At 33.8% G+C, this 24,246-nt stretch overlaps 1 protein-coding gene across 1 annotated transcript in view; it reads left to right on the top strand.

Moving 5' to 3' along the window:
* The window catches only part of LOC111043500 (G protein-activated inward rectifier potassium channel 3), a 127,262-nt gene that overhangs the window by 84,562 nt on the left and 18,454 nt on the right, over positions 1–24,246 (top strand). Inside the window, exons 2-3 of the mRNA XM_039435050.1 lie at positions 19,080–19,194; positions 23,828–24,131. Of these exons, the coding sequence (XP_039290984.1) occupies positions 19,080–19,194; positions 23,828–24,131 (419 nt within the window). The remainder of the gene's footprint in view (positions 1–19,079; positions 19,195–23,827; positions 24,132–24,246) is intronic.

The following is a 24,246-nucleotide window of genomic DNA, read 5'->3' on the forward strand; positions in this document are numbered from 1 at the left end:
GAAGAGAAGCTTGTTGAAGATGTCACTTCTATCATTGCAATCATAAAATTAAAAAAATAAACCACTGTATAATTCAAAAATAAACTTCTGAATTCAACTGACTTGGAAATGTTCCTTATTGAATTGGCGTCGTCTTCTTCTCCTTCTCCTGCCTCTCTCTTCTTCTTCTCCTTCTTCTTCTTCTTCTTCATCTTCTTCTCTCCTTCTCCTTCTTTTCCTCTCCCGCCTCCTTTCCTCCTTCTTCTACTTCTTCACCTGTCGTCTTCTTCTTCACCTGCCTCTCTCTTCTTCTTCTTCTTTTCCTTTTTCTTCTTTTTCTACTTCTTCTCTTCCTCCTTCTCCTTCTCTTTCTTCTTTTTCTTCTTCTTCTCCTGGCTCTCTCTTCTTTTTCTTCTACTTTTTCTTCTTCTCCGTTTCCTCCACCTCCCCCTTCTCCTCTCCTTTCACCCCCTACCACCTTCTTCTACTTCTTCTTCTTCTTCTCCTCTTCTCCTCGTCAGCCTACTTTTCTTCTTCTACTTCTTCTTCACCTGTCGTCATCTTCTCCCTCTTTTTCTTCTTTTTTTCTACTTCTTCTTCTTGTCCTTTCTCTCTTCCTCCTCCGTCTGCCTCACTATTACACGTCTTGTTAAGCTTCTCACGATTTTCTCCCCAATATTCCTTCTCCTCCACTTCCTTTCTCTTCCTCCTTCCTTTCTCTCTCTCCTCATCTTCACACTACATCCTTCTTTTTTCGCATCCCTAGATCCTTTTTGTTACGCCGTTTCTCCTGGTCCAATTCATTCCACCCCACAATCTTCTGCACTCTAGTTTTTGCTGACCATATGCAGTTTTTTTTTTCACCTACCTACCCACGTCTTGGGGTTTCTCATTTTTTCTCTGACATATCACAATATCAGAATCCTGCTGACCTGTCAAGAAATATCCTCTATTGAGAATTGCAATTCTATTGACAGTATTTTTTTGTCGGAAATTGGTGATTGTTAGAAGGTCTAGAACCCTGACAAATGTGGACTCTGATTTGTTTTAAGCTGGGTTTACACCAAAGTTAGTAACAAAATGTTAATAACTTAATCCTTATAGATTCTATAAGATTGAACGGAACTTGACAAACACATATGTGCATCATGTGTATTTATTATTTTTCACTTTTTGTGTAGTTGAGAAGTGATATTGTGGTAATTATTCATATTGAATGAAAAAGACTAAGAAATTGTCAAAAAATCACAGATTATTGATAATTAGAAAGACCGGTTTCGGTTATTACACCATTGTCAATCTCTGATAAACTCCTGTTTCAATATTATTATTTATTTATTCCATTCACAATGCCAATGACACTAATGTTCTAACATTGAAAGATAAAATAATAAGGTAGTCCTTGTGCTATTTTTCTTCCAAATTTATAAGTGAAATTGTCCAAGATAAGGTAGGAATTTCACGTGTACAATTTTTATGAAATTTTAGTCCAAAATAAACTATAAATTTTGAATTTAGATGGTTTGAATATTATTAAATTAATTATAAATATTCCACTCAATCACCACTTTTAACGAATAATATTGAGTTATTTGAGAAAATTTGGAACCATTCGAGAAACACAAACTTGTAAACACTAAAGCTCAGCTGATAAGTTATGTTCAATCCAATAGAATCTATAAGGATTAAGCTATTAGCTTCTTGCTACTAACCTTGGTGTAAACCAAGCTTTAATATCATCGAATCGAGGTGATTTTCCAAAAAAATGATAGAGGAAATAAACAACAAGAAATTCAACTTGTTTCTGATTTGAGTCACAACATGGGTCTTATTTAAGATGCAACATGCTGTGTATCATTTTAGCTGCAACTGCAACATGTTGTGTATCATTTTAGCTGCAACTGCAAAATGTTGTGTATCATTTTAGCTGCAACTGCAACATGCTGTGTATCATTTTAGCTGCAACATGTTGTGTATCATTTTAGCTGCAACATGTTGTGTATCATTTTACCTGCAACATGCTGTGTATCATTTTAGCTGCAACATGTTGTGTATCATTTTAGCTGCAACATGTTGTGTATCATTTTAGCTGCAACATGTTGTGTATCATTTTAGCTGCAACTGCAACATGTTATGTATCATTTTAGCTGCAACTGCAACATGTTGTGTATCATTTTAGCTGCAACTGCAACATGTTGTGTATCATTTTAGCTGCAACATGTGTCTCATGTAAGCTGCAATGTATCTCATTTGAGAAGCAGCATGTGTCTATTTGACACATGTGATTCACATGTGATTCACATGTTTTGATTTCATGTGTCCCTAATTAATTAGTAGTGCTTCATTTGTGTCTCATTGTATGCTGCAACTTGCTGTGAAGTGAATCTCATCTGTTGCCATGGAAACGACGCCAGAATTAGACGCTCTCTGTTAAGTAGTTCATCTAGATGTCGCCACGAGCTCTCTTCCAAGCTGTGGCAAGATTTTGAGATTTGAGATTTTGTCGTCAAATTATAGTGAGGTTCATATTATATTGGCTGTATTTGATCAACATTGGTGTTGCTATCCTTGTCTATCATTCGACAAAGCAGATTGCGCAATCGTTTTCTAGCTCCCCAACGGTGCCAGATCGTTTTTTTTTTTTAATGTGGAAATACATTTTATATAATACTATTATTCTAATAATAGATTAAGAAAGTTTTTAAAAACTTGAGACAAGAATAAAAAAATATCAACAAAAACTTTTAGTCTTAGATATTTTGCAGACTGTATCAGTCTGCAAGGAGACAATAAAGTGCACAATTTTCCAAGTGTCAATTCCAATTTAAAGTGTCAAGAATCCGATTAAACTCCTGCATTGGAACAGAATAAGAAGTTATGCCTTCTCCAAATTTGTTAATGCCAAATACTAATTTATTCGAATATAGACTTCAGCGGAATATGGACTTCATAGGCTTCGATGTACAATATTATAGTGAGGTCCACGTTATAATGGCAGTGAAGAAAGATGGGAGAAAAACGTTGCCGAACCTCTGTCTTGTCAATGCTTATGCAGACGGTAGCTGATACAGGTTTATTGATGTACTATTAACTGTTCATTCTCGTTTAAAATAACCAATTATATTCTATTTAGCAAGAAATTATATTTTTCAATAATGAATTTTCATAATTCAGATGAAATATTTTGCTGAATAACTATTAATTCTACATTGTTGAGAGACGATCTGGCAACAGAGCAAAGCGAGAAAGAGATAGCGCTATCCGCTTTTTGAATGATAGACAAGGATAGCAGTACCATTGCTAATCAAACACTGCCATTATAACGTGGACCTCACTATAGTTTTTAATTGCTGATATGTCTCTGTATATTCATTTTCTCTTATATACTTTTCTATAGCAGGTTGATTATTCTGATAAGAGCAGTTAATTGACCAATTATGAATTATCATTTTCATGACCTTTTCAACGTAATAGCTTCCTTCCTGAAATGATCTTATTTATCAAATGGTTCAATGTTGGGGCACAAGGTTGAGTTGATGATAATTTTTGTAGTTGGCAAATTGGGATACATCAATAAATTTGTGAATAAATTATTACTTGAGATGCTAATCAATCATTCAATTATCATAATGTCAATTCAATACTTACATTTCTATTCTATTCTCACAATTAATCATGAATTTGATGTTGAGTGAATGATTAATGATTAAGTTCAATTATTTAATGATGATTCATTGTTCCAGTAAATAAACACTTCTCATAAACTTTTTTCATAGTTTCTATCAAAGGGGTAACAGCCAAAAGTAGTTTCTCAATTTCCCAATAAATAAATTGTGTGTCAATTGAATAATAATAATATCGAATGACCTGGCGCTCATGCTGGTGTCAAAGTTTTCAGGTCGCAACTGATCAATTTCAGGGCCTCTGACATGACCTAACGTCATGTGACAATTTAAAATGGTTTAATTCGATATTTATTTACAAGAAAAAACCCAACGATATTCCAGATACAAATTTATTTATTTACTCATTTGTTTATTCATGTATGATACAGAAACCCTCAATTTTCGTTGCCCTAATTTGTAAAGAAATAATTCGTATAGTGAGGTCCACGTTATAATGACAGTGGAGAAAGATAGGAGAACAACGTTGACGATCCTCAATCATGTCGATGCCTTCTATAGACGGTAGCTGATGCAGGGTTATTGATGTGATATTAATTGTTCATCCTCGTTTAAAATAATCAATTATATCTTATTAAGCAATAGATTATATTTTTCAATAATTTCATAATGAATTTTCCCAATTAAGATGGAGTATTTTGTTAATTATTAATTCTACATTGTTGAGAGACGATCTGGCAACAGAGCAAAGCGAGAAAGAGATAGCACTATTCGCTTTGTTGAATGATAGACAAGGATAGCAATACCATTGCTGATCAAATACTGCCATTATAACGTGGACCTCACTACAGCTGAACTCTAATCAATTGATTTTCCTGTTGAAGATTGTTAATTTCGTTTTAAAGACTTTTGCCTTGATCTTAATGAGAGATGAGAAGATCTACAGCCATAGAATGAAACAATCTTATACAAACATAATGAAATAAAAACTATAAATTGAGCAGTAAGCTTATAAAATTAACAATCCATGAAACACTCTTATATAAACAAAATTTAAAAAAAAACAACAAAACAATAAGCTTATCAAATAATCTAATAAAATTTCTCTGCTAGCCCACAGTCCAGAAGAAGGAACCCTTCAATGTTTATTGCTCCGTTTTATCACCCTAAAAATATTAGTAGTTCTGTGAACAGTAGACCTCACGCAGTTTTCTCATCAACAAGTATCTGGTGTCACCTCTTCACCGGCTTCTCCAGATATCTGTGTAATGCATGCAGTGAATAATCCACTTGTCAGCTGATTGATTATGAATAAATCTACAGTCTGATTAATTGACCGAGCGAAGTGAGGTCTAAGATTCAAGTCGACGGTTTGGCATTTCTCTTAATGTTTAAATGTTTACATGTTGCTCATTTACGGCGAAACGCGGTAATAGATTTTCATGAAATTTGACAGGTATGTTCGTTTTTAAATTGCGCGTCGTCGTATAAATTTTTGAAAATGTTGCATTTCAAGGATAATATAAAAGGAAAAAGGAGCCTCCTTCATACGCAAATATTGGAGTAAAAATCAGACTATAAAGTTATTCATCATAAATCAGCTGTCTAGTGAACTATAATACTACCCGTTCAAAAACATAGAGCATCTTGAAAATGTATCTTTCCATCAACGTTAGTAGACAGTTGACTATAATACTACCCGTTCAAAAACATAGAACATCTTGAAAATGTATCTTTCACTTTCCATGAACGTTGTAGACAGTTGCAGCCAGACCAGCATTATGGTAGTTTAATCTGTTAATCTCAACACACTGATTTTTCGCCAACACGACAACACAGAATGTTCTCTGATGGGTTGATTGGATTGGCGTATCGACGGCAGCCAGACCTGATAACAGCGCTCACACTCACATTCCGGGACGACACGTCACGGTACGATAGGACAGAAAGCTCTATGTTTATTTAGAATTTTTTCTAGACATTTTAAATTGATAAATTATTTATTAATTTTTGAGAAAACATAACAACAGGTCAATGTAACTTACTGAGCGCGAGGTCTACTGTTCACAGAACTACTAGTCAATACTACTATCATTACATTCACGAATTACTAGATTTTTTGAATTTTGTATTAGAGCTTTGAAAAGAATAGGAGATTGCTAAATCTTCTTGAAAAGATGAAGAACTTTTATTGACTGAGCGAAGTGAGGTCTAAGATTCAAGTCGACGGTTTGGCATTTCTCTTAATGTTTAAATGTTTATATGTTTTTATGTTGCGCATTTACGGCAAAACGCGGTAATAGATTTTCATGAAATTGACAGGTATGTTCCTTTTTTAATTGCGCGTCGACGTATATACAAGGTTTTTGGAAATTTTGCATTTCAAGGATAATATAAAAGGAAAAAGGAGCATCCTTCATACGCAAAAATTGGAGTAAAAATCAGACTATAAAGTTATCCATCATAAATCAGCTGTCTAGTGAACTATAATACTACCCGTTCAAAAACATCGAGCATCTTGAAAATGTATCTTTCCATCAACGTTAGTAGACAGTTGACTATAATACTACCCGTTCAAAAACATAGAACATCTTGAAAATGTATCTTTCACTTTCCATCAACGTTGTAGACAGTTGCAGCCAGACCAGCATTATGGTAGTTTAATCTGTTAATCTCAACACACCGATTTTTCGCCAACACGACAACACAGAATGTTCTCTGATGGGTTGATTGGATTGGCGTATCGACGGCAGCCAGACCTGATAACAGCGCTCACACTCACATTCCGGGACGACACGTCACGGTACGATAGGACAGAAAGCTCTATGTTTATTTAGAATTTTTTCTAGACATTTTAAATTGATAAATTATTTATTAATTTTTGAGAAAACATAACAACAGGTCAATGTAACTTACTGAGCGCGAGGTCTACTGTTCACAGTACTACTAGTCAATACTACTATCATTACATTCACGAATTACTAGATTTTTTGAAGTTTGGATTAGAGCTTTGAAAAGAAATAGGAGATTGCTAAATCTTCTTGAAAAGATGAAGAACTTTTATTGACTGAGCGAAGTGAGGTCTAAGATTCAAGTCGACGGTTTGGCATTTCTCTTAATGTTTAAATGTTTATATGTTTTTATGTTGCGCATTTACGGCAAAACGCGGTAATAGATTTTCATGAAATTTGACAGGTATGTTCCTTTTTTAATTGCGCGTCGACGTATATACAAGGTTTTTGGAAATTTTGCATTTCAAGGATAATATAAAAGGAAAAAGGAGCCTCCTTCATACGCAAATATTGAAGTAAAAATCAGACTATAAAGTTATTCATCATAAATCAGCTGTCTAGTGAACTATAATACTACCCGTTCAAAAACATTGAGCATCTTGAAAATGTATCTTTCCATCAACGTTAGTAGACAGTTGACTATAATACTACCCGTTCAAAAACATAGAACATCTTGAAAATGTATCTTTCACTTTCCATGAACGTTGTAGACAGTTGCAGCCAGACCTGATAACAGCGCTCACACTCACATTCCGGGACGACACGTCACGGTACAATAGGACAGAAAGCTCTATGTTTATTTAGAATTTTTTCTAGACATTTTAAATTGATAAATTATTTATTAATTTTTGAGAAAACATAACAACAGGTCAATGTAACTTACTGAGCGTGAGGTCTACTGTTCACAGAACTACAAGTCCTATTTTGGTAGATGATATATATAGTGATATCAGAGTATGGACGAAATTATTTTTCCTTTCCTATCCTTGAAATACAAAATTTCAAAAAACCTTGTGTAAACATTGACGCGCAGTTGAAAAAGGAATATTCCTGCCAAATCTCATAGAGTTATATCAACCCGTTTGGCCGTGAATGCGTTACATAGATATGAGAGATGAGGAGAGTTACAATTTTAGGTGTGTTGCGAACCACTGGGGATGAAGATCTTCTTCTTCTTCTTCTTGCCTTCATGGATTAGACTTTTGCCTGTTCCGACTCACAACAGCATTCTACAAAAAATTTAAATGTTTTTATATTCCTCCAAACATTTAAATTTTTTGTAGAATGCTGTTGTGAGTCGGAACAGGCAAAAGTCTAATCCATGAAGGCAAGAAGAAGAAGAAGAAGATCTTCATTCCCCAGTGGTTCGCAACACACCTAAAATTGTAACTCTCCTCATCTCTCATATCTATGTAACGCATTCATGGCCAAACGCGTTGATATAATTTTATTCTATGAGATTTGGCAGGAATATTCCTTTTTCAACTGCGCGTCAATGTTTACACAAGGTTTTTTGAAATTTTGTATTTCAAGGATAAGAAAGGAAAAGGAATTTCGTCCATACTCTGATATCACTATATATATCATCTACCAAAATAGGACTTGTAGTTCTGTGAACAGTAGACCTCACGCTCAGTAAGTTACATTGACCTGTTGTTATGTTTTCTCAAAAATTAATAAATAATTTATCAATTTAAAATGTCTAGAAAAATTCTAAATAAACATAGAGCTTTCTGTCCTAATGTACCGCGACGTGTCGTCCCGGAATGTGAGTGTGAGCGCTGTTATCAGGTCTGGCTGCAACTGTGTACAACGTTGATGGAAAGTGAAAGATACATTTTCAAGATGTTCTATGTTTTTGAACGGGTAGTATTATAGTCAACTGTCTACTAAGGTTGATGGGAAGATACATTTTCAAGATGTTCGATGTTTTTGAACGGGTAGTATTATAGTTCACTAGACAGCTGATTTATGATGAATAACTTTATAGTCTGATTTTTACTTCAATATTGCGTATGAAGGAGGCTCCTTTTTCCTTTTATATTATCCTTGAAATGCAAAATTTCCAAAACCTTGTATATACGTCGACGCGCAATTAAAAAGGAACATACCTGTCAAATTTCATGAAAATCTATTACCGCGTTTTGCCGTAAATGCGCAACATAAAAACATTTAAACATTAAGAGAAATGCCAAACCGTCGACTTGAATCTTAGACCTCACTTCGCTCAGTCAATAAAAGTTCTTCATCTTTTCAAGAAGATTTAGCAATCTCCTATTTCTTTTCAAAGCTCTAATCCAAACTTCAAAAAATCTAGTAATTCGTGAATGTAATGATAGTAGTATTGACTAGTAGTTCTGTGAACAGTAGACCTCGCGCTCAGTAAGTTACATTGACCTGTTGTTATGTTTTCTCAAAAATTAATAAATATTTATCAATTTGAAATGTATATAAAAATCCTAAAATAAACATAGAACTTTCTGGCCTATCGTACCGTGACGTGTCGTCCCGGAATGTGAGTGTGAGCGCTGTTATCAGGTCTGGCTGCCGTCGATACGCCAATCCAATCAACCCATCAGAGAACATTCTGTGTTGTCGTGTTGGCGAAAAATCGGTGTGTTGAGATTAACAGATTAAACTACCATAATGCTGGTCTGGCTGCAACTGTCTACAACGTTGATGGAAAGTGAAAGATACATTTTCAAGATGTTCTATGTTTTTGAACGGGTAGTATTATAGTCAACTGTCTACTAACGTTGATGGAAAGATACATTTTCAAGATGCTCGATGTTTTTGAACGGGTAGTATTATAGTTCACTAGACAGCTGATTTATGATGGATAACTTTATAGTCTGATTTTTACTCCAATTTTTGCGTATGAAGGATGCTCCTTTTTCCTTTTATATTATCCTTGAAATGCAACATTTTCAAAAATTTATACGACGACGCGCAATTTAAAAACGAACATACCTGTCAAATTTCATGAAAATCTATTGCTGCGTTTCGCTGTAAATTTGGAACATAAATATAAACATAGACATAAAGAGAAATGCAAAACCGTTGACTTGAATCTTAGACCTCACTTCGCTCGGTCAATAATAATTATTATTATTCCCCAATACCTATTATCACTGTTCTTTGTTTTGTTTTATTCAGAATATATTATGTGTTTAAGATAGTGTAGATTGAAATTTTTCACAATTTGCCTAGAATTGTATGATTATTTAAATTATAGTAAGTTTATAATGTAATTTTGTTTTTGGCAAATAATTATATTATTATTATTATTATATTTGGCAACGCGGATACCTCGTCCAAGACTAACTTTTTTTATTCAGAGTATGGTTTGTGTTTGTAAGATTGTATATGTACGATGTAGTCTGTATAATTGTTGATTGTAAATTCAAGTGATTTTTTTGTGTTAGTTGATACTGTACTTGCAAGTGTGAGTATGGATTGTGGTTTGTACATACGAGTACGTGCGTCTCTTTGTGTGATAGTGTAAGTGTGAGTGTGTAAGTTAGTGTGAGTGATATGTGAGTGAGTGTGTGTTTGGCAGGGACCTCGCAATCAGCTATGTGTGGTCGCCTCAGTTTTATCCCAGGCACTAGACTGGCAAATCAGTCTCCTCTCCTTATTTATCTCTCCTCTCTAAGCTCTCCCCGTCTCATTCTATCTCAGTTTTGTCGACCACTTAGCTGGGCGAATTTGTAAATAGAGCGCGTGAAAGGTTTTATCGGATTTGGTTTTAATTGTGTGTTTTGGTGATGTCTTTTTGCGGAGTTTTGTGGAATTCGAAGAGGTGATCGGGTAGTGAGGATTTGTCTGTTGGAGGAGAGACTTGAAAGTGGCTTCAAAGTTGTTTTTGAGTTGGGAAGTGTCTGGTGTGAATAATATAGTTTTAAAGTGAAACAACATAATATTATAATCTTTATTAGCTCTTATACTACTATAATCTTGATAGAGCAGTTCGGCGAATTAAAATTTGAATCAAGTGAGAGCCTATTTTGTGAAGGGGAAAATAAAGACTTCAAGCTAGGAGTGGTCTGTAGTGAGTGAGTTAAATAAGGGGAGATTTATTGTACACTAATTATTATTAAACGATAATCTCAATTAAATGCTGTAAATCACCCCGAAGACTTCTGCTACTGCAAATATTGACAACAGGGTAAACAGCTAGATGGAAATTCGATGATCGCTACTATACAAAAATTATCTGTCATTCCCGGGCTGACAAATAATTTTTGAATAGTAGCGCTCATCAAATTTCCATCTAGCTGTCACCCTGTTGTCAATATTTGCAGTAGCAGAAGTATTCGGGGTGATTTACAGGATTTATTAGGATTCTCGTTTAATAAAAATCATTCATTGATCAGCATTTGAGCAATTCCAACTTCTATTCTATTCGCATCTGTAGCTTATTGTACAGTATTATTATCCAATACTAGGGTATTATTAAACAATATTATTATATGGAGGAAGATATAATATTGAATTATTGCCTTGAATTGAGTTATATATCGAATAAAATCGTTGTAGAATATCGTAAACTTGTAAAGATTTGAAATCCTATTTAGCAGGAGCACACAATAGATCTTGTTGAATATTTCTCAGTCTATAGTTTGTTTTATGTCTAGTAGTGGTGAACTAGATGAGAATCTTCATTAGATCTGCTTAGTTGAAGAAAATTTCACTATTTTTTGGTTGTCAAACATGGTAGATTGGTTTGGAAAGACTCTAATTAAAAACTTGACAAACTGAAAACTAGACTTGCTGCAGTCTTTAAGAATTTGAAATAGACCTATAACCATCCTCGGTGAATTCAGAATCTTCATGCAAAATTTCAAGTTAATCAGACCAGTAGTTCAGACGTGATGATGTGTCATTCGTGAATTTTCTATCCCGTACGTGAGTGTTTAAGCCAGTTCTTTTCTTTATTATCATACTTCTCTGTATTGTAGAAATATGTGTCTTCACTTTCTTAATATACTCCTCAGATTTTGAAAATCACGTTCCTTTACAGCATAAAATCCATTTCTCCATTTTTCATATTTTAGATTTGAGTGTGATTTTTTTGTTTTTTATTCTGTTTTTAAACATCAAAATTTAAAACTCTTAGTTTTCGTTGTTTTTTTAGTGAAAATGGACTAAATTTTAGAAAAGTGAAACCATAACCCTATCTTGGACTTTTAAAATGTTATCTAAATTTGGGAGAAAATGGTACAAGATTATCCTTAGTTTTTTTCTCCCAATCAGTGCTACTTTGTAAAAATTATAAATAAATAAATAAAAATTCAATCAAATATGAAAGCTTCAACATTCATATGAAAAATGAGATCAAACAGTGAATATCTCAAATCGTTATCAACTGAATAACTGTTCCAGAAAACCTTGCTTCTTATCATATCTCAACAGGAAGCTTCAAAGCTGTATAATTTTCAATAGAGGCAGTAGTTCATTTTCAGCATTCAAGCTTATAGTGTAGAATATGATAGCTCCCAGTATTCGTTCATTCATTTATCCATCAATACGTCTATTAATTCAATAAACAGATTCCTCTAAGAAGTTTGAATAACCGCCGAATCAATTGAATTCTTTTATAACAAAAATTCTAAAAAAAGCTCAATCATTATGTCATTATGAAGATATGACTGGGAGAGAGTGGCCCATAACTGCTCTACTCCAAAATGTCATAAATAGTCAACTTTCCATAAGATAGATACAATAATACTTTCCAAAGATACATTTTTGAATCATGTTCATTGTTATGTATGTGGAATCATACAAGAATGATTCTAGCTTCAAAATTATTGCCCATAATACCAGAATCCGAAGTTTGACTACATCACAAAAAGTATAATAATCATATAGAAAGTTTGAGGTTTTCTTTTCAAGGACAAAAGGTTTTTCATTTTTTTTCCAGTATAAGTGAAAGTAATAATTGGGGTGAACATGCATATTGGATGAGAAAATTAGGAATCACCACAGCTACAAATTTATCAGAATAACGAGATACTCTTTAGTTTGTTGGAAAAATTTATAAATCACCAAAAAAATTCAATATCACCAATATATTTTATCGTTTTATAGGCTCAAGATTTTTGTAAGTGAATTCTATCATTATCCTGGTTTCTACTATGTTATCTTTTGGCATTTCAATTCTCCATTTTTTTATAAAAAGATTTATTATTAGAATAACGAGATACCGCTTTAGTTTGTTAGAAAAATTTATAAAACCAAATCCATTTTATTCAATACAATAACACCCCAAATATTTTATCGTTTTATAGGCTCAAGATTTTTGTAGGTGAATTCTATCATTCTCCTGGTTTCTACTATGTCAATCTTTGGCATTTCAATCTCCATTTTTTTATAAAAAGATTTATTATTAGAATAACGAGATACCGCTTTAGTTTGTTAGAAAAATTTATAAAACCAAATCCATTTTATTCAATACAATAACACCACTATAGTTTTATCGTTTTATAGGCTCAAGATTTTTGTAAGTGAATTCTATTATTCACCTGGTTTTTACCATGTTATCTTTCAATTCTCCAATTTTTATGTATTCATCGAGTTGTATTTCTATGACTGTTTCGCCATTGCTGTGACGTTCAAATGAGCTGCTAAATGTGGGAGTGGCTTGTCTAGGCCAATAGCAGACGTTCACCTTGATAGGTCATCATCAACCAGTCACATCGCTTGATATCTATCATTTACTTCGCTATTCTGTACGTTGGATTAATTCCATCATAAGGTTCTGTAAAAATACAGATATAGTCAGCTGATTAAAAGTGAATTGCTCATGTTCGCGGCGCGTATATCTGTACGCAACTATAGATTGGCAATGGTTTAACAACCAAACTGGTATCTCGTTATTCTTATCAAATCAAATATACTTTATTCAATAACTTGCACACTTGACAACATTGACAATACGAGACAACAAGAAAAAAATCCAAACTAGAAACCATAAAACAAGCGAAAGTACAAAAAACAAGAAGGTAAATTAGTTTTCATTAAACATTTGAATACACTCTTGGATCCGATAAGAAGTTTTTCTCAGTAAAATTGATTCTATTTTCTCAATTATCCCAAACAGATCTGAAAAAATTAATGTTTAGTAATGATATCTTCTTTCTTCTTATATACTAGTAGTTCTGTGAACAGTAGACCTCAAGCAGTATTCTCATCCACAAGTACCTGATTGAAACATAGACCTAGAAATACAGAATAGACTGGCTTCTCCACACATCTGGTAATCACTTGTCAGCTGATTTATGATGAAAAATTCTATAGTCTGATTTTACTCTAATATTGACGTATGAGGAGGCTCCTTTTCCTTTTATATTATCCTTGAATGCAAAATTTCCAAAACCTGTATATACGTCGACGCGCAATTAAAAAAGGAACATAACTGTCAATTTCATGAAAATCTATTACCGCGTTTCGCCGTAAATGCGCAAATAAAAACATTTAAACATTAAGAGAAATGCCAAACCGTCGACTTGAATCTTAGACCTCACTTCGCTCGGTCAATGAAAGTTCTTCATCTTTTCAAGAAGTTAGCAGTTCCTATTTCTTACAAACTCTATCCAAACTCAAAAATCTTTTATGAAATTCATAAATTTTGACTACAGTATTTCAGATGAAGATTTTTGATAAAATTCATATTCTTGGTAAGAAAATTTAACACTTGAAAATCAGAAACGATTTGGTGTTTTTGGTCCCTAGCCTTTGTTACAAAAGTATCCACTAATGAATCAGATCTTGAATTCACACATTGAAACAATAATAAACTGTTTATGTTTATACAAACTCGTAATGTTTATACCAACTCTCATTCTAGATTCAAAACATTTTATTGAGTAAATCACTCAAGACTCTGTAATGGCTAAGTGCCTTTAATGAGGCATCTCTGACCATGATTGACTCTTTCTTCTTCTGTTTATTCTTCTCCTTCTCCTATATTCCTCCTTTCTCCCCTTCTTTCTTCTCTTTCTCTGTTATTTTCTTCTTATATTTATATCACTTTGCACCTTTTTCTACTTCTCATTTTCTTCACCTCCTCAAACTCCATACATCACTTATTTTCTTCATCTGTATCGTCCTCTTCTACTTTCCTTTCTTCTTCTTCTTCTTCTTCTCTTCTTCTCATCATCTTCTTCTTCTTCTTCGTCTCCTCTTCCTCTCCTGCTTTTCCATCTTTTCCTTCTGCCGCTCCTATTGTTCCTTCTTCTGTTTATTCTTCTCGTTCTCCTCTTTCTATATTCCCTCTTTCTTCCCTTCTTCTTCTCTTTCTCTGTCTCCTTCTATTCATAACTCCTACATATCTCATACTTATAATTTTTCTCCTCCACCTCAAACTCCATATATCACCTTACTTTCTTCATCTGTATAGTCCTCTTCTACTTTTTCTTCTTTTTCTCTGTCTCCTCCTTCTCCATCTTATTCTCCTGCTTTTCCATATTCTTCTTTTTCTTCTTCTTCTTCTTCTTCTTCTTTTCCCAATACTTCTCCTTCTTTCCTATTTCTTATCTCTTTCTATTTCTTTATCCTTGCACCTTTCTCTAATTCTCGTTTTTCTCCACCTCCTCAAACTCCATGCATCACCTATTTTCTTCATCTGTATCGTCCTCTTCTACTTCCTCTTCTTCTTCTTCTTCTACTTCTTCTTCTTCTTCTTCTTCTTCTTCTTCTTCTTCTTCTTCTGTTCCTTCTTCTGCTGTTCCTTCTTCTTCTTTTCCTTCTTCTTCTTTTCCTTCTTCTTCTTCTTCTTCTTCTTATTTTCCTTCTTATTCTTTGTCTAATATTTCTTATTCTTTTCCTAATACCTCTTCTCCTTTTTTCCGTCTTCTTCTTCTTCGTCTCCTTTTCCTCTCCTGCTTTCCATCTTTTCCTTCTTCTACTCCTATTTATACTTTCACCCCTTTTTGCATCTACTTTCACTCCCCCAACCTTCTTCATAAATTATTATCTTGATCATTTCGTATTCTTCTACCTGTCTTCTACTAGTCCTCTTTTTCTCTGTCTCCTCCTTCTCCTTCTTCTTCTTTTTCTTCTTCTTCTTCTCTTCTCTCTTCTTATTATTATTATATTATTATTATTATTCTCCTGCTTTTCCTTCTTCTTTTTCTTCTTCTTCTTCTTCTTCTTCTTCTTTCTTCTACTTCTTCCTCTTCTTCTTCTTCTTCTTATTTTCTTTCTCTACTCTTCTTCTTTTAGGGTTGTGTGGCAGAGAGGACCTGGAGTTCAACTCCGCCCTAATGAAGGCAAATAATCAATCAACCAATCTCTCCCCTACACTCCTTACAATTTCCGATGTTTCTCTTTTAGAATTCTTTTCCACTTTCTCTTCGTCATTTTCTCTCTCACTCTCTCTCTCTCTCTCTCCGTTTATTCTTAGCTGCCACTTTGATTGAGGTTGGCTAATCTAACCGATTCCATTGTCTGCTCTCTATTTGTTTCTTTAGTCTTTTCATGTCCTTTTTTTTCTCTCTCAGTTGAATTGTGGCGTTTGATGTTTGAATTGTATCCAAAACGTTCAGCTGTCTCAAGCTCGTCACTGTGAAAGAGAGAGAGAGAGAGAGTGAGAGAGAGATTCGCTTTTTAGTGAGGTTCTCTCAACTCACTGAGAGAGAGAGAGAGAGAGAGAAAGAGTGATTCACTATAAAATATCAACATTCCTTATGAATAACTAGCAGGTAACCCATGCTCCGCAAGGGTCCATTTTAAAACTTGGCAAAATGAAAACTTGAAGAATTTAAGACAGCCCTATCACCATCCTCGGTTAATTGAGAATCTGTAAGCAAAGTTTCAAGTTAATCAGTCCAGTAGTTCGGACGTGATGATACGTCAAGCATGATTTTCCTATCTCGTACGTGTATAAGCCTGTTCTTTCCTTTATTATAATATTTATAACATCAATAAAGTAATAATATATTACACCATTCAACTAATTCTGACATTTTTTGTTGTTCAGTTCAAAACTCGGCTCTCATGACCATATTTGTAATATTTGTGCTTGTCTCGGCCAATGTCAGTAGAGCTCAACCTCCATTGGTCAACAGCTAATGACCAATCATAGGTCTTCACTCCACATATATTTTCTTGCTCAATTTACTGGAAAATCTGCTTCTTTTTTTTTACTTGAGAAAAATACTAGAAAATCCAGTTCACTAGAGATTGCTAATGATATAACAACGAAAATAGTCTCGGATTGATATTATTAGTGGTAAATTATTCAAAATTCTTTCACATTCAATAAAATGCTAGATAAACAAAAATGATTAAAGAACAAACTTTTCATGAGAATACTTTTTTCTACAACTGCGCGTAAAAAAGAATTTAAATACTCAATTCTCCTCGTAAAACAGCTTATTTCTGAGGAGAATCTACTTTTTCGCTCGCTAATCATCCGCGCATGCGCAGTAGATTTTCTTTACGCTCGGTAATCATTCGCGCATGCGCTGAAGAGTTTCTTTACACTCGCTGATCAGCTGATTGTAAGCAGCTCGCCAAAAAGTCGGATCTTAACCTAAAAAGTCGGTAATTGTAACTCCGCCGATATAAGTAATTTAACAGGTTTGGGCAGTTGTAGAAAAAATTTTGTATGCAATTCGCGCGTAATGCTTCTTTGTCGCTCTTGCAAAATTATCACGCTCCTCTTCGCGTTGCGTGATAACTGTTCTGCGCGAACGATAAAGTCGCGCTTTATGCTCTTATGCTCTTAATACATAAATAGCTATTCTGTTATGAGTATGACCTCGATCAATCACTGAACATATCTTTGAAAATATAGGCTACTTTATTAAAAATTATTAAAAACAATGAAAAAACATGAAGTAGCCTTTTATTTAAAACATTTGAAACAACTAGTTTCCGCCAATTTTGGCCATTTTAAACCAGTTGTTTCAAATGTTTTAGGGCCGGTTTCCGAGCTCGGGATTTAGCTGGATTAAACAGCTGGAGTCAGAAAATTGACTTTCGGAAATGGGGCGTAGTCGTAGTTATTATGATAATCTATATTTTGTTATTTTCTCATTTCTATAATAATTGGAAACATTTTCCCTCAATTAAATGAAACATTCCTAAATAATTCAAAATAGCTGAAACTTTAAAATATTCTCTCTTTATTTTATTTTGTGTTCAATTTCCTAGTTTTTCGAAATTTAATTTAAACGTGGACTGCGACTACGCCCCGTTTCGGAAAGCCAATTTTCTGAGTCCAGCTGTTTAAAGTCTAGAACTTAGCTAAATCCCGAGCTTGGAAACCGGCCCTTGAAGTTTAAAATGTTTTAAATTAAATGAGTACTTCATGTTTCTATATTGTTTTTAATAGTTTTCAATTAATTAGTCCATGCAAGTGAAGTGATTTTAGGTGATTCCCAATATTTCTATGTCAATTCATACATACATCAATCATTCAACAAACGTAAAGGGATTATGATATACTGCACCTTATTACCCTGGAAAAATTAATATTATAGAATTTCGATGACGAAAAAGAACTCACCCTATATGTTAAAGTGCGCTGGAAATAAGTTTAAGGGGAATTGAATCCAAGGAAGTGTTGTAGTGACTTTGATGAAGTGGAAGAAAGATGAAAAGTGCACTGTCGCCTATGACCTTCTTTCTCCCTCGATGGATATTTCATGGAGACAGCATGTGCTCAAGTTAATTGACAGGTAATTGTTCGTAATTAATTATTGACAGGTGATTGTCTCAAAAAAATATTGCAACAGTCTGGGTCCTGTAGCTTTGCCTATCGGCGGATGGCCACTAGACTACAATACTACCCGTTCAAAAACATCCAACCACAGAATTAATAATAGCAGAATTAATTATTGGAGATTTCTCTGATCCAACTTATTGAGAATGTATCTTTCCATAAGCAACAGATGCTCTTTAGTATCTTCTCAATAGCAACGTGTTGCATCCAAAAAGATACACAAGGAGGTTTTTTGAACTACGTCCTTTTTGCACAACACAACCTATAGTGAGGTCTACTTTCTAATGGCAGTTGAGAAAGTTGCCGAACCTCTGTCTTGTCAATGCCTTCTATAGACGGTATCTGATACAGGTTTATTGATGTAATATTAACTGTTCATTCTCGTTTAAAATAATCAATTACATTTAATTAAGCAATAAATTATATTTTTCAATAATTTAATAATAAATTCACATAATTAAGATGACATATTTCGTTAACTAATTATTAATTCTACATTGTTAAAAGACGATCTGGCAACAGAGCAAAGCGAGAAAGAGATAGCGCTATACGCTTTGTTGAATGGTAGACAAGGATAGCAACACCATTGCTAATCACACCCTGCCATTATAACGTGTACATCACTTTATCAGCTGACATTATTTGTTCAACATGTTCTTTCCATTGTTGGTGATACGATGCCACTCTCTCATTCATAAAGAATATCTGTGTGTAGGGAGCTTCCTTCTCTGTAGAAGGCAGTGGCAGGGCAGAGAATCGGCATCGCTGTTGTCCTATTTTTCTCTACTACCATACCACCAGTGCCATGTATCTATCAATTTAGTGCATCAAGCTTTCAGTAATTCAATAACACAACTAGACAATCTACTTTCATCGAATTTCTCGAAAATAATCCAAGAAATTTAGAATTTTTCTGTGAAGCTATCAATGAAATTCTTTCTCTCTGTCCAACAGATACCGGCAGACACGGTTCAGCTCCCGTAGAGTGAGAAGAAGAGTGGTCTTCAAACATGGCGACTGCAACGTTGTTCAAGGCAATGTTGCTAAAAGGAGAAGAAAATATTTACAGGTAAAAAAGCACCCTACTTTTTTTATTATGAAGTTGTACCATAGAGAAAATATAGTATAAGAAGATAACTCATGGTATAGGGCGTTTAAGTTCCATGCAATATTGTACAAGGCAGTACAGTAAAAGAAGTATACTATAAGAAGTTATCTACAGGTAAAGTAACCTTCTTTCCACTATGTAGACTTACCGTACATTGAAAAACATTCATACATGAATATGAATATTAACACGGCGTTTAAACTCAATAGACTGTAAGCCTGTAATTGACTGTAGGGTCAAGCCAGGGGTGCCCATCCCCCCAATGGTCCATGTCGCCAAAATTCTCAAAATTTAGTATCCATTTAGGTACTTAAAAACTGTATATTGAAAAATCCCCCATTTTCCCTAGTTTTTTCCAAAAATCCCCCCCAAAATTCAGTCTCATGTCGCAACTTGCGACATCAAAACATGCTGTGAGCAGTGGGCACCCCTGGGTCAAGCCACACGGAACGTTTCTTCAGGCGTTTCCAGATGAGTCGTCCGATTAAATTCTATAAACTTAGAGGTTAGGGTCAAGTCACATGAAGCGTTTCTTCAGGTGTTTCCAGACGAGTCGGTAGGGCAAATAGCTCTCCAATTGTCTGATTGTCTTGTCAGCCAATCGGAGAGCTTCCTGACCTTTTGACTCGTCTGGGAGCGCCGGAAGAAACGCTTTATGTGGCTTGGCCCTAATCCCTGAATTTATAGAGTGTTTTACTTTAAATGTGAAGTCTTTAAGTCAATAATATTATACTGCATCAAGTAAATTCACAATTCTTTACTAATACTGTAGTTTCATCAAATGTTCAGAAATGATTCATAAAAGCAAATATACTTCTTCAATAGTTGTCTGATTGTCTTGTCAACCAATCGGAGAGCTTCCTGACCTTTTGACTCGTCTGGAGCGCCGGAAGAAACGCTTTATGTGGCTTGGCCCTAATCCCTGAATTTATAGAGTTTTTTACTTTAAATGTGAAGTCTTTAAGTCAATAATATTATACTTCATCAAGTAAATTCACAATTTTTTTACTAATACTGTAGTTTCATCGAATAAATGTTCAGAAATGATTCATACAAGCAATATATACTTCTTCAATAATAATATACTTCTTCTATAGACGAAACAAGTTCAAAAAACAGACCTGACAAAACTTTCCAACACATGAACATCCAAATCGAATTTGTTAGCTACTGAAGATGTTCAACTGACGATAAACTAAGTTTACCAGAACGAAGTTTGATCGAAGTTCGGCTTGCATTGCAACTTCGTGGATAAGTACGGTACAAACTTCAGTTTAGATAAACTAATTTCAGACGTGTTTCAGTAAATAAAGAGGGAAATACGTCAGTTGCAATCCCTTAAGCGAGATGTTACTTGTCAAGAGTTGAAATGTCTTAGTACTGGTTGCACAAAAGTCTGTTAAATTCTAATCTTGATTAAACGTCACTAGAACCAATCAGAGAAGACTTTTTGAGAAGAAGGCTTCTCTGATTGGTTCTGGTGGAATTTAATCACGATTGAAAATCAACAGGCTTTTGTGCAACTGGGCCTAACAGGTGTTTTTATATTCTTCATTGTGGGTTGACTTCCATCTAGATATAACAATATTGAGGTATGATATTTCCAATATAAGCCTGATATAATCTGTTGAATCTGTATGGGTATAATTGTATACACTAGTAGTTCTGTGAACAGTAGACCTCACGCAGTATTCTCATCCACAAGTACCTGATTGAAACTATAGACCTTATGGAAATACAGCAATAGACTGGCTTCTCCACACATCTGTGTAATTACTTGTCAGCTGATTTATGATAATTCAATAGTCTGATTTTTACTCTAATATTAGCGTATGGAGGAGGCTCCTTTTTCCTTTTATATGAGATAGATTTTTTAGATTTTTTTGATTCAGACAGTGTGTTCAGGCGGGACTTGAATAAGATTTATGTTTGTTGAGTTTTGTCTTTTTTTCTTCCTTTCCTATGTATTACATAATATATTAGTGTTTTTATTTATAAGTTTCATATTTGCAAAGTTTCCATAATTCTCTTTTCTTTGTTTCTTTTTCTTTTCTTCTTGAATTCTTCAGTATTAGTTACATACTTAGTTCTTCTTCTTTTATCTGCTATATACTATAAGTTTCATATTTGCAAGGTTTTCTATATATTTTTTTGTATTTTGTTTTTCTAAAAATCAATAGTATATTAGTATTCTATTCTATTTTCATTTCAATGTATTATATTTTCAAATTGTATGCTCATGTGTGTTATGAGGGCAATAATGGGATTCAGTTCCTGGTGCCCTCAAATATGTAAATTTTCAAATAAATAAATTTTCAAATGAATAAATAAAAATAAATTATCCTTGAAATGCAAAATTTCCAAAAACGCAATCAAAAAAGGAACATACCTGTCAAATTTCATGAAAATCTATTAGCGCGTTTCGCCGTAAATGCGCAACATATAAACATTTAAACATTCAAACATTAAACATTAATGGGGGAATGCTAAACCGTCGACTTGAATCTTAGACCTCACTTCGCTCGGTCAATAAGCCTGATGAAATTTTTATACATGAAAAATAAATTTTTTATGATAATAATATCAATATTCTTGTTCTGACAGGTGTTTTTGTTAATTTTTCATCATGAATCCATCTAGATATAATAATAATTGAAATATGAGATTTCCAATATAAGCCTGATGAAATCTGATAAATTTTCATACAGGAAAGATGAATTTTGTTTAATGATATCAATATTTTTGTTCTGACAGGTGTTTTTATAATTTTTTATTGTTGATCCATCAAGATAATAATTGAGATTGATTGATTGATTGATTGATTGATTGAGTACTTTATTTATGTAGATAACAATATATACTGGCTTATACTCTTACATACAATAGCTTACAATACATCAAAATTATAGATGAATTTACAAAATATAAATTGAGAAATTAATTATTGAGCTGTATATGATATGAAAAAAGCAATTTGTAATAACTATAGATGAAATAGATAATATTGTTCCGCCATCTACATAAATTGGCGGAGATTTGGACATATCAAAGTCCATTCTTCGGAAAGAATATTCGAAGTATCCTTCCCACTAAAACTCTACCAAAAGAGAGAGATTGATTGATGATTGATTGATTGATTGAGTACTTTATTTATGTAGATAACAATATATACTGGCTTATACTCTTACATACAATAGCTTACAATACATCAAAATTATAGATGAATTTACAAAATATAAATTGAGAAATTAATTATTGAGCTGTATATGATATGAAAAAAGCAATTTGTAATAACTATAGATGAAATAGATAATATTGTTCCGCCATCTACATAAATTGGCGGAGATTTGGACATATCAAAGTCCATTCTTCGGAAAGAATATTCGAAGTATCCTTCCCACTAACTCTCTACCAAAAGAGAGAGATTGATTGATGATTGATTGATTGAGTACTTTATTTATGTAGATAACAATATATACTGGCTTATACTCTTACATACAATAGCTTACAATACATCAAAATTATAGATGAATTTACAAAATATAAATTGAGAAATTAATTATTGAGCTGTATATGATATGAAAAAAGCAATTTGTAATAACTATAGATGAAATAGATAATATTGTTCCGCCATCTACATAAATTGGCGGAGATTTGGACATATCAAAGTCCATTCTTCGGAAAGAATATTCGAAGTATCCTTCCCACTAAAACTCTACCAAAAGAGAGAGATTGATTGATTGATTGATTGATTGATTGATTGAGTACTTTATTTATGTAGATTACAATATATACTGGCTTATACACTTATATACAATAGCTTACAATACAGCAAAATATAGATGAATTTACATAATATAGACTAAGAAAATAAATATGAAAGTATATTATATGAAAAAGTAATTTGTAATATAATAACTATAGATAATTATATTGTTATGCATCTACATAAATTGGCGGAGCTTTGGACATATCAATGTCCATTCTTCGGAAAGAATATTAAAAATATCCTCCCCACTAACTCTCTACCAAAAGATTTGAGATTAGAGATAAGAGATTTGCAATATTAGCCTGATGAACTATGTTAAATTTTCATACAGGAGAGGTGAATTTTGTATAATGATTATAATATTTTTGTTCTGACAGGTGTTTTTGATAATTTTTCTTGTGGATCCATCTAGATTATTATAATTGAGATGTAAGATTCCCAACATTGGCTTCTGTTGCATTTTTCATACAGGAAACTAGAATTTTCTAGTTTTTCAGGATTTAATTCAAACGTGGACTGTGACACTGCGACTACGACGCAGTCAGAAAGCCAATTTCAGAAAAGCCCCGAGCTTTTTGAAAAGCCCCGTTTCAGAAAGCCAATTTTATGACTTCAGCTGTTTAAAGTCTAGAACTTAGCTGAATCCCGATCTCGGAATCCGGCCCTTGATGACCTCTTTAAACCTTATGTGATAACGTTGAATTCCCCCTCACACACGCAGTTGGGGATTTCAAAATATGTGGTATTCTGTACTTAATCATCGTGAATTATGCTTTCTGTAAAATAAATTTGAATTTAAATTGATTTATTTTTCGTTTTTTGCAGGACATCTTCACGACCCTAGTAGACGCCCAGTGGAGATGGACTCTGCTAGTGTTCGCTATGAACTTCTTCCTATCGTGGCTGGGTTTCGCCATCATCTGGTGGCTGATTGTGTTCTGGCATGGCGACCTGGAACCCACAGCTCAGGCCAACTCAAGTTGGGTGCCCTGTGTCAGGGATGTAAACACGTTCACGTCATGCTTCCTGTTTAGTGTCGAGACTCAGCATACTATAGGTCAGTGCATCGAAAAAAGCTCCACTTCCAAAATAAATTCTGAAAACGAAAACCATTGGTTCCTCCGAAGGTGTTGACACGAAAACACTGTGTCCAGGAATAGATAACATTGGTTCAAGGATCCTCACTCATGGCAACTTTAATCACATAATAAATGAAACTAGTTCCAGTAGGAGTGTTCACACAT

This window comes from Nilaparvata lugens, chromosome 8 (assembly GCF_014356525.2).
Source record: "Nilaparvata lugens isolate BPH chromosome 8, ASM1435652v1, whole genome shotgun sequence".
Lineage (NCBI taxonomy): Eukaryota > Metazoa > Arthropoda > Insecta > Hemiptera > Delphacidae > Nilaparvata > Nilaparvata lugens.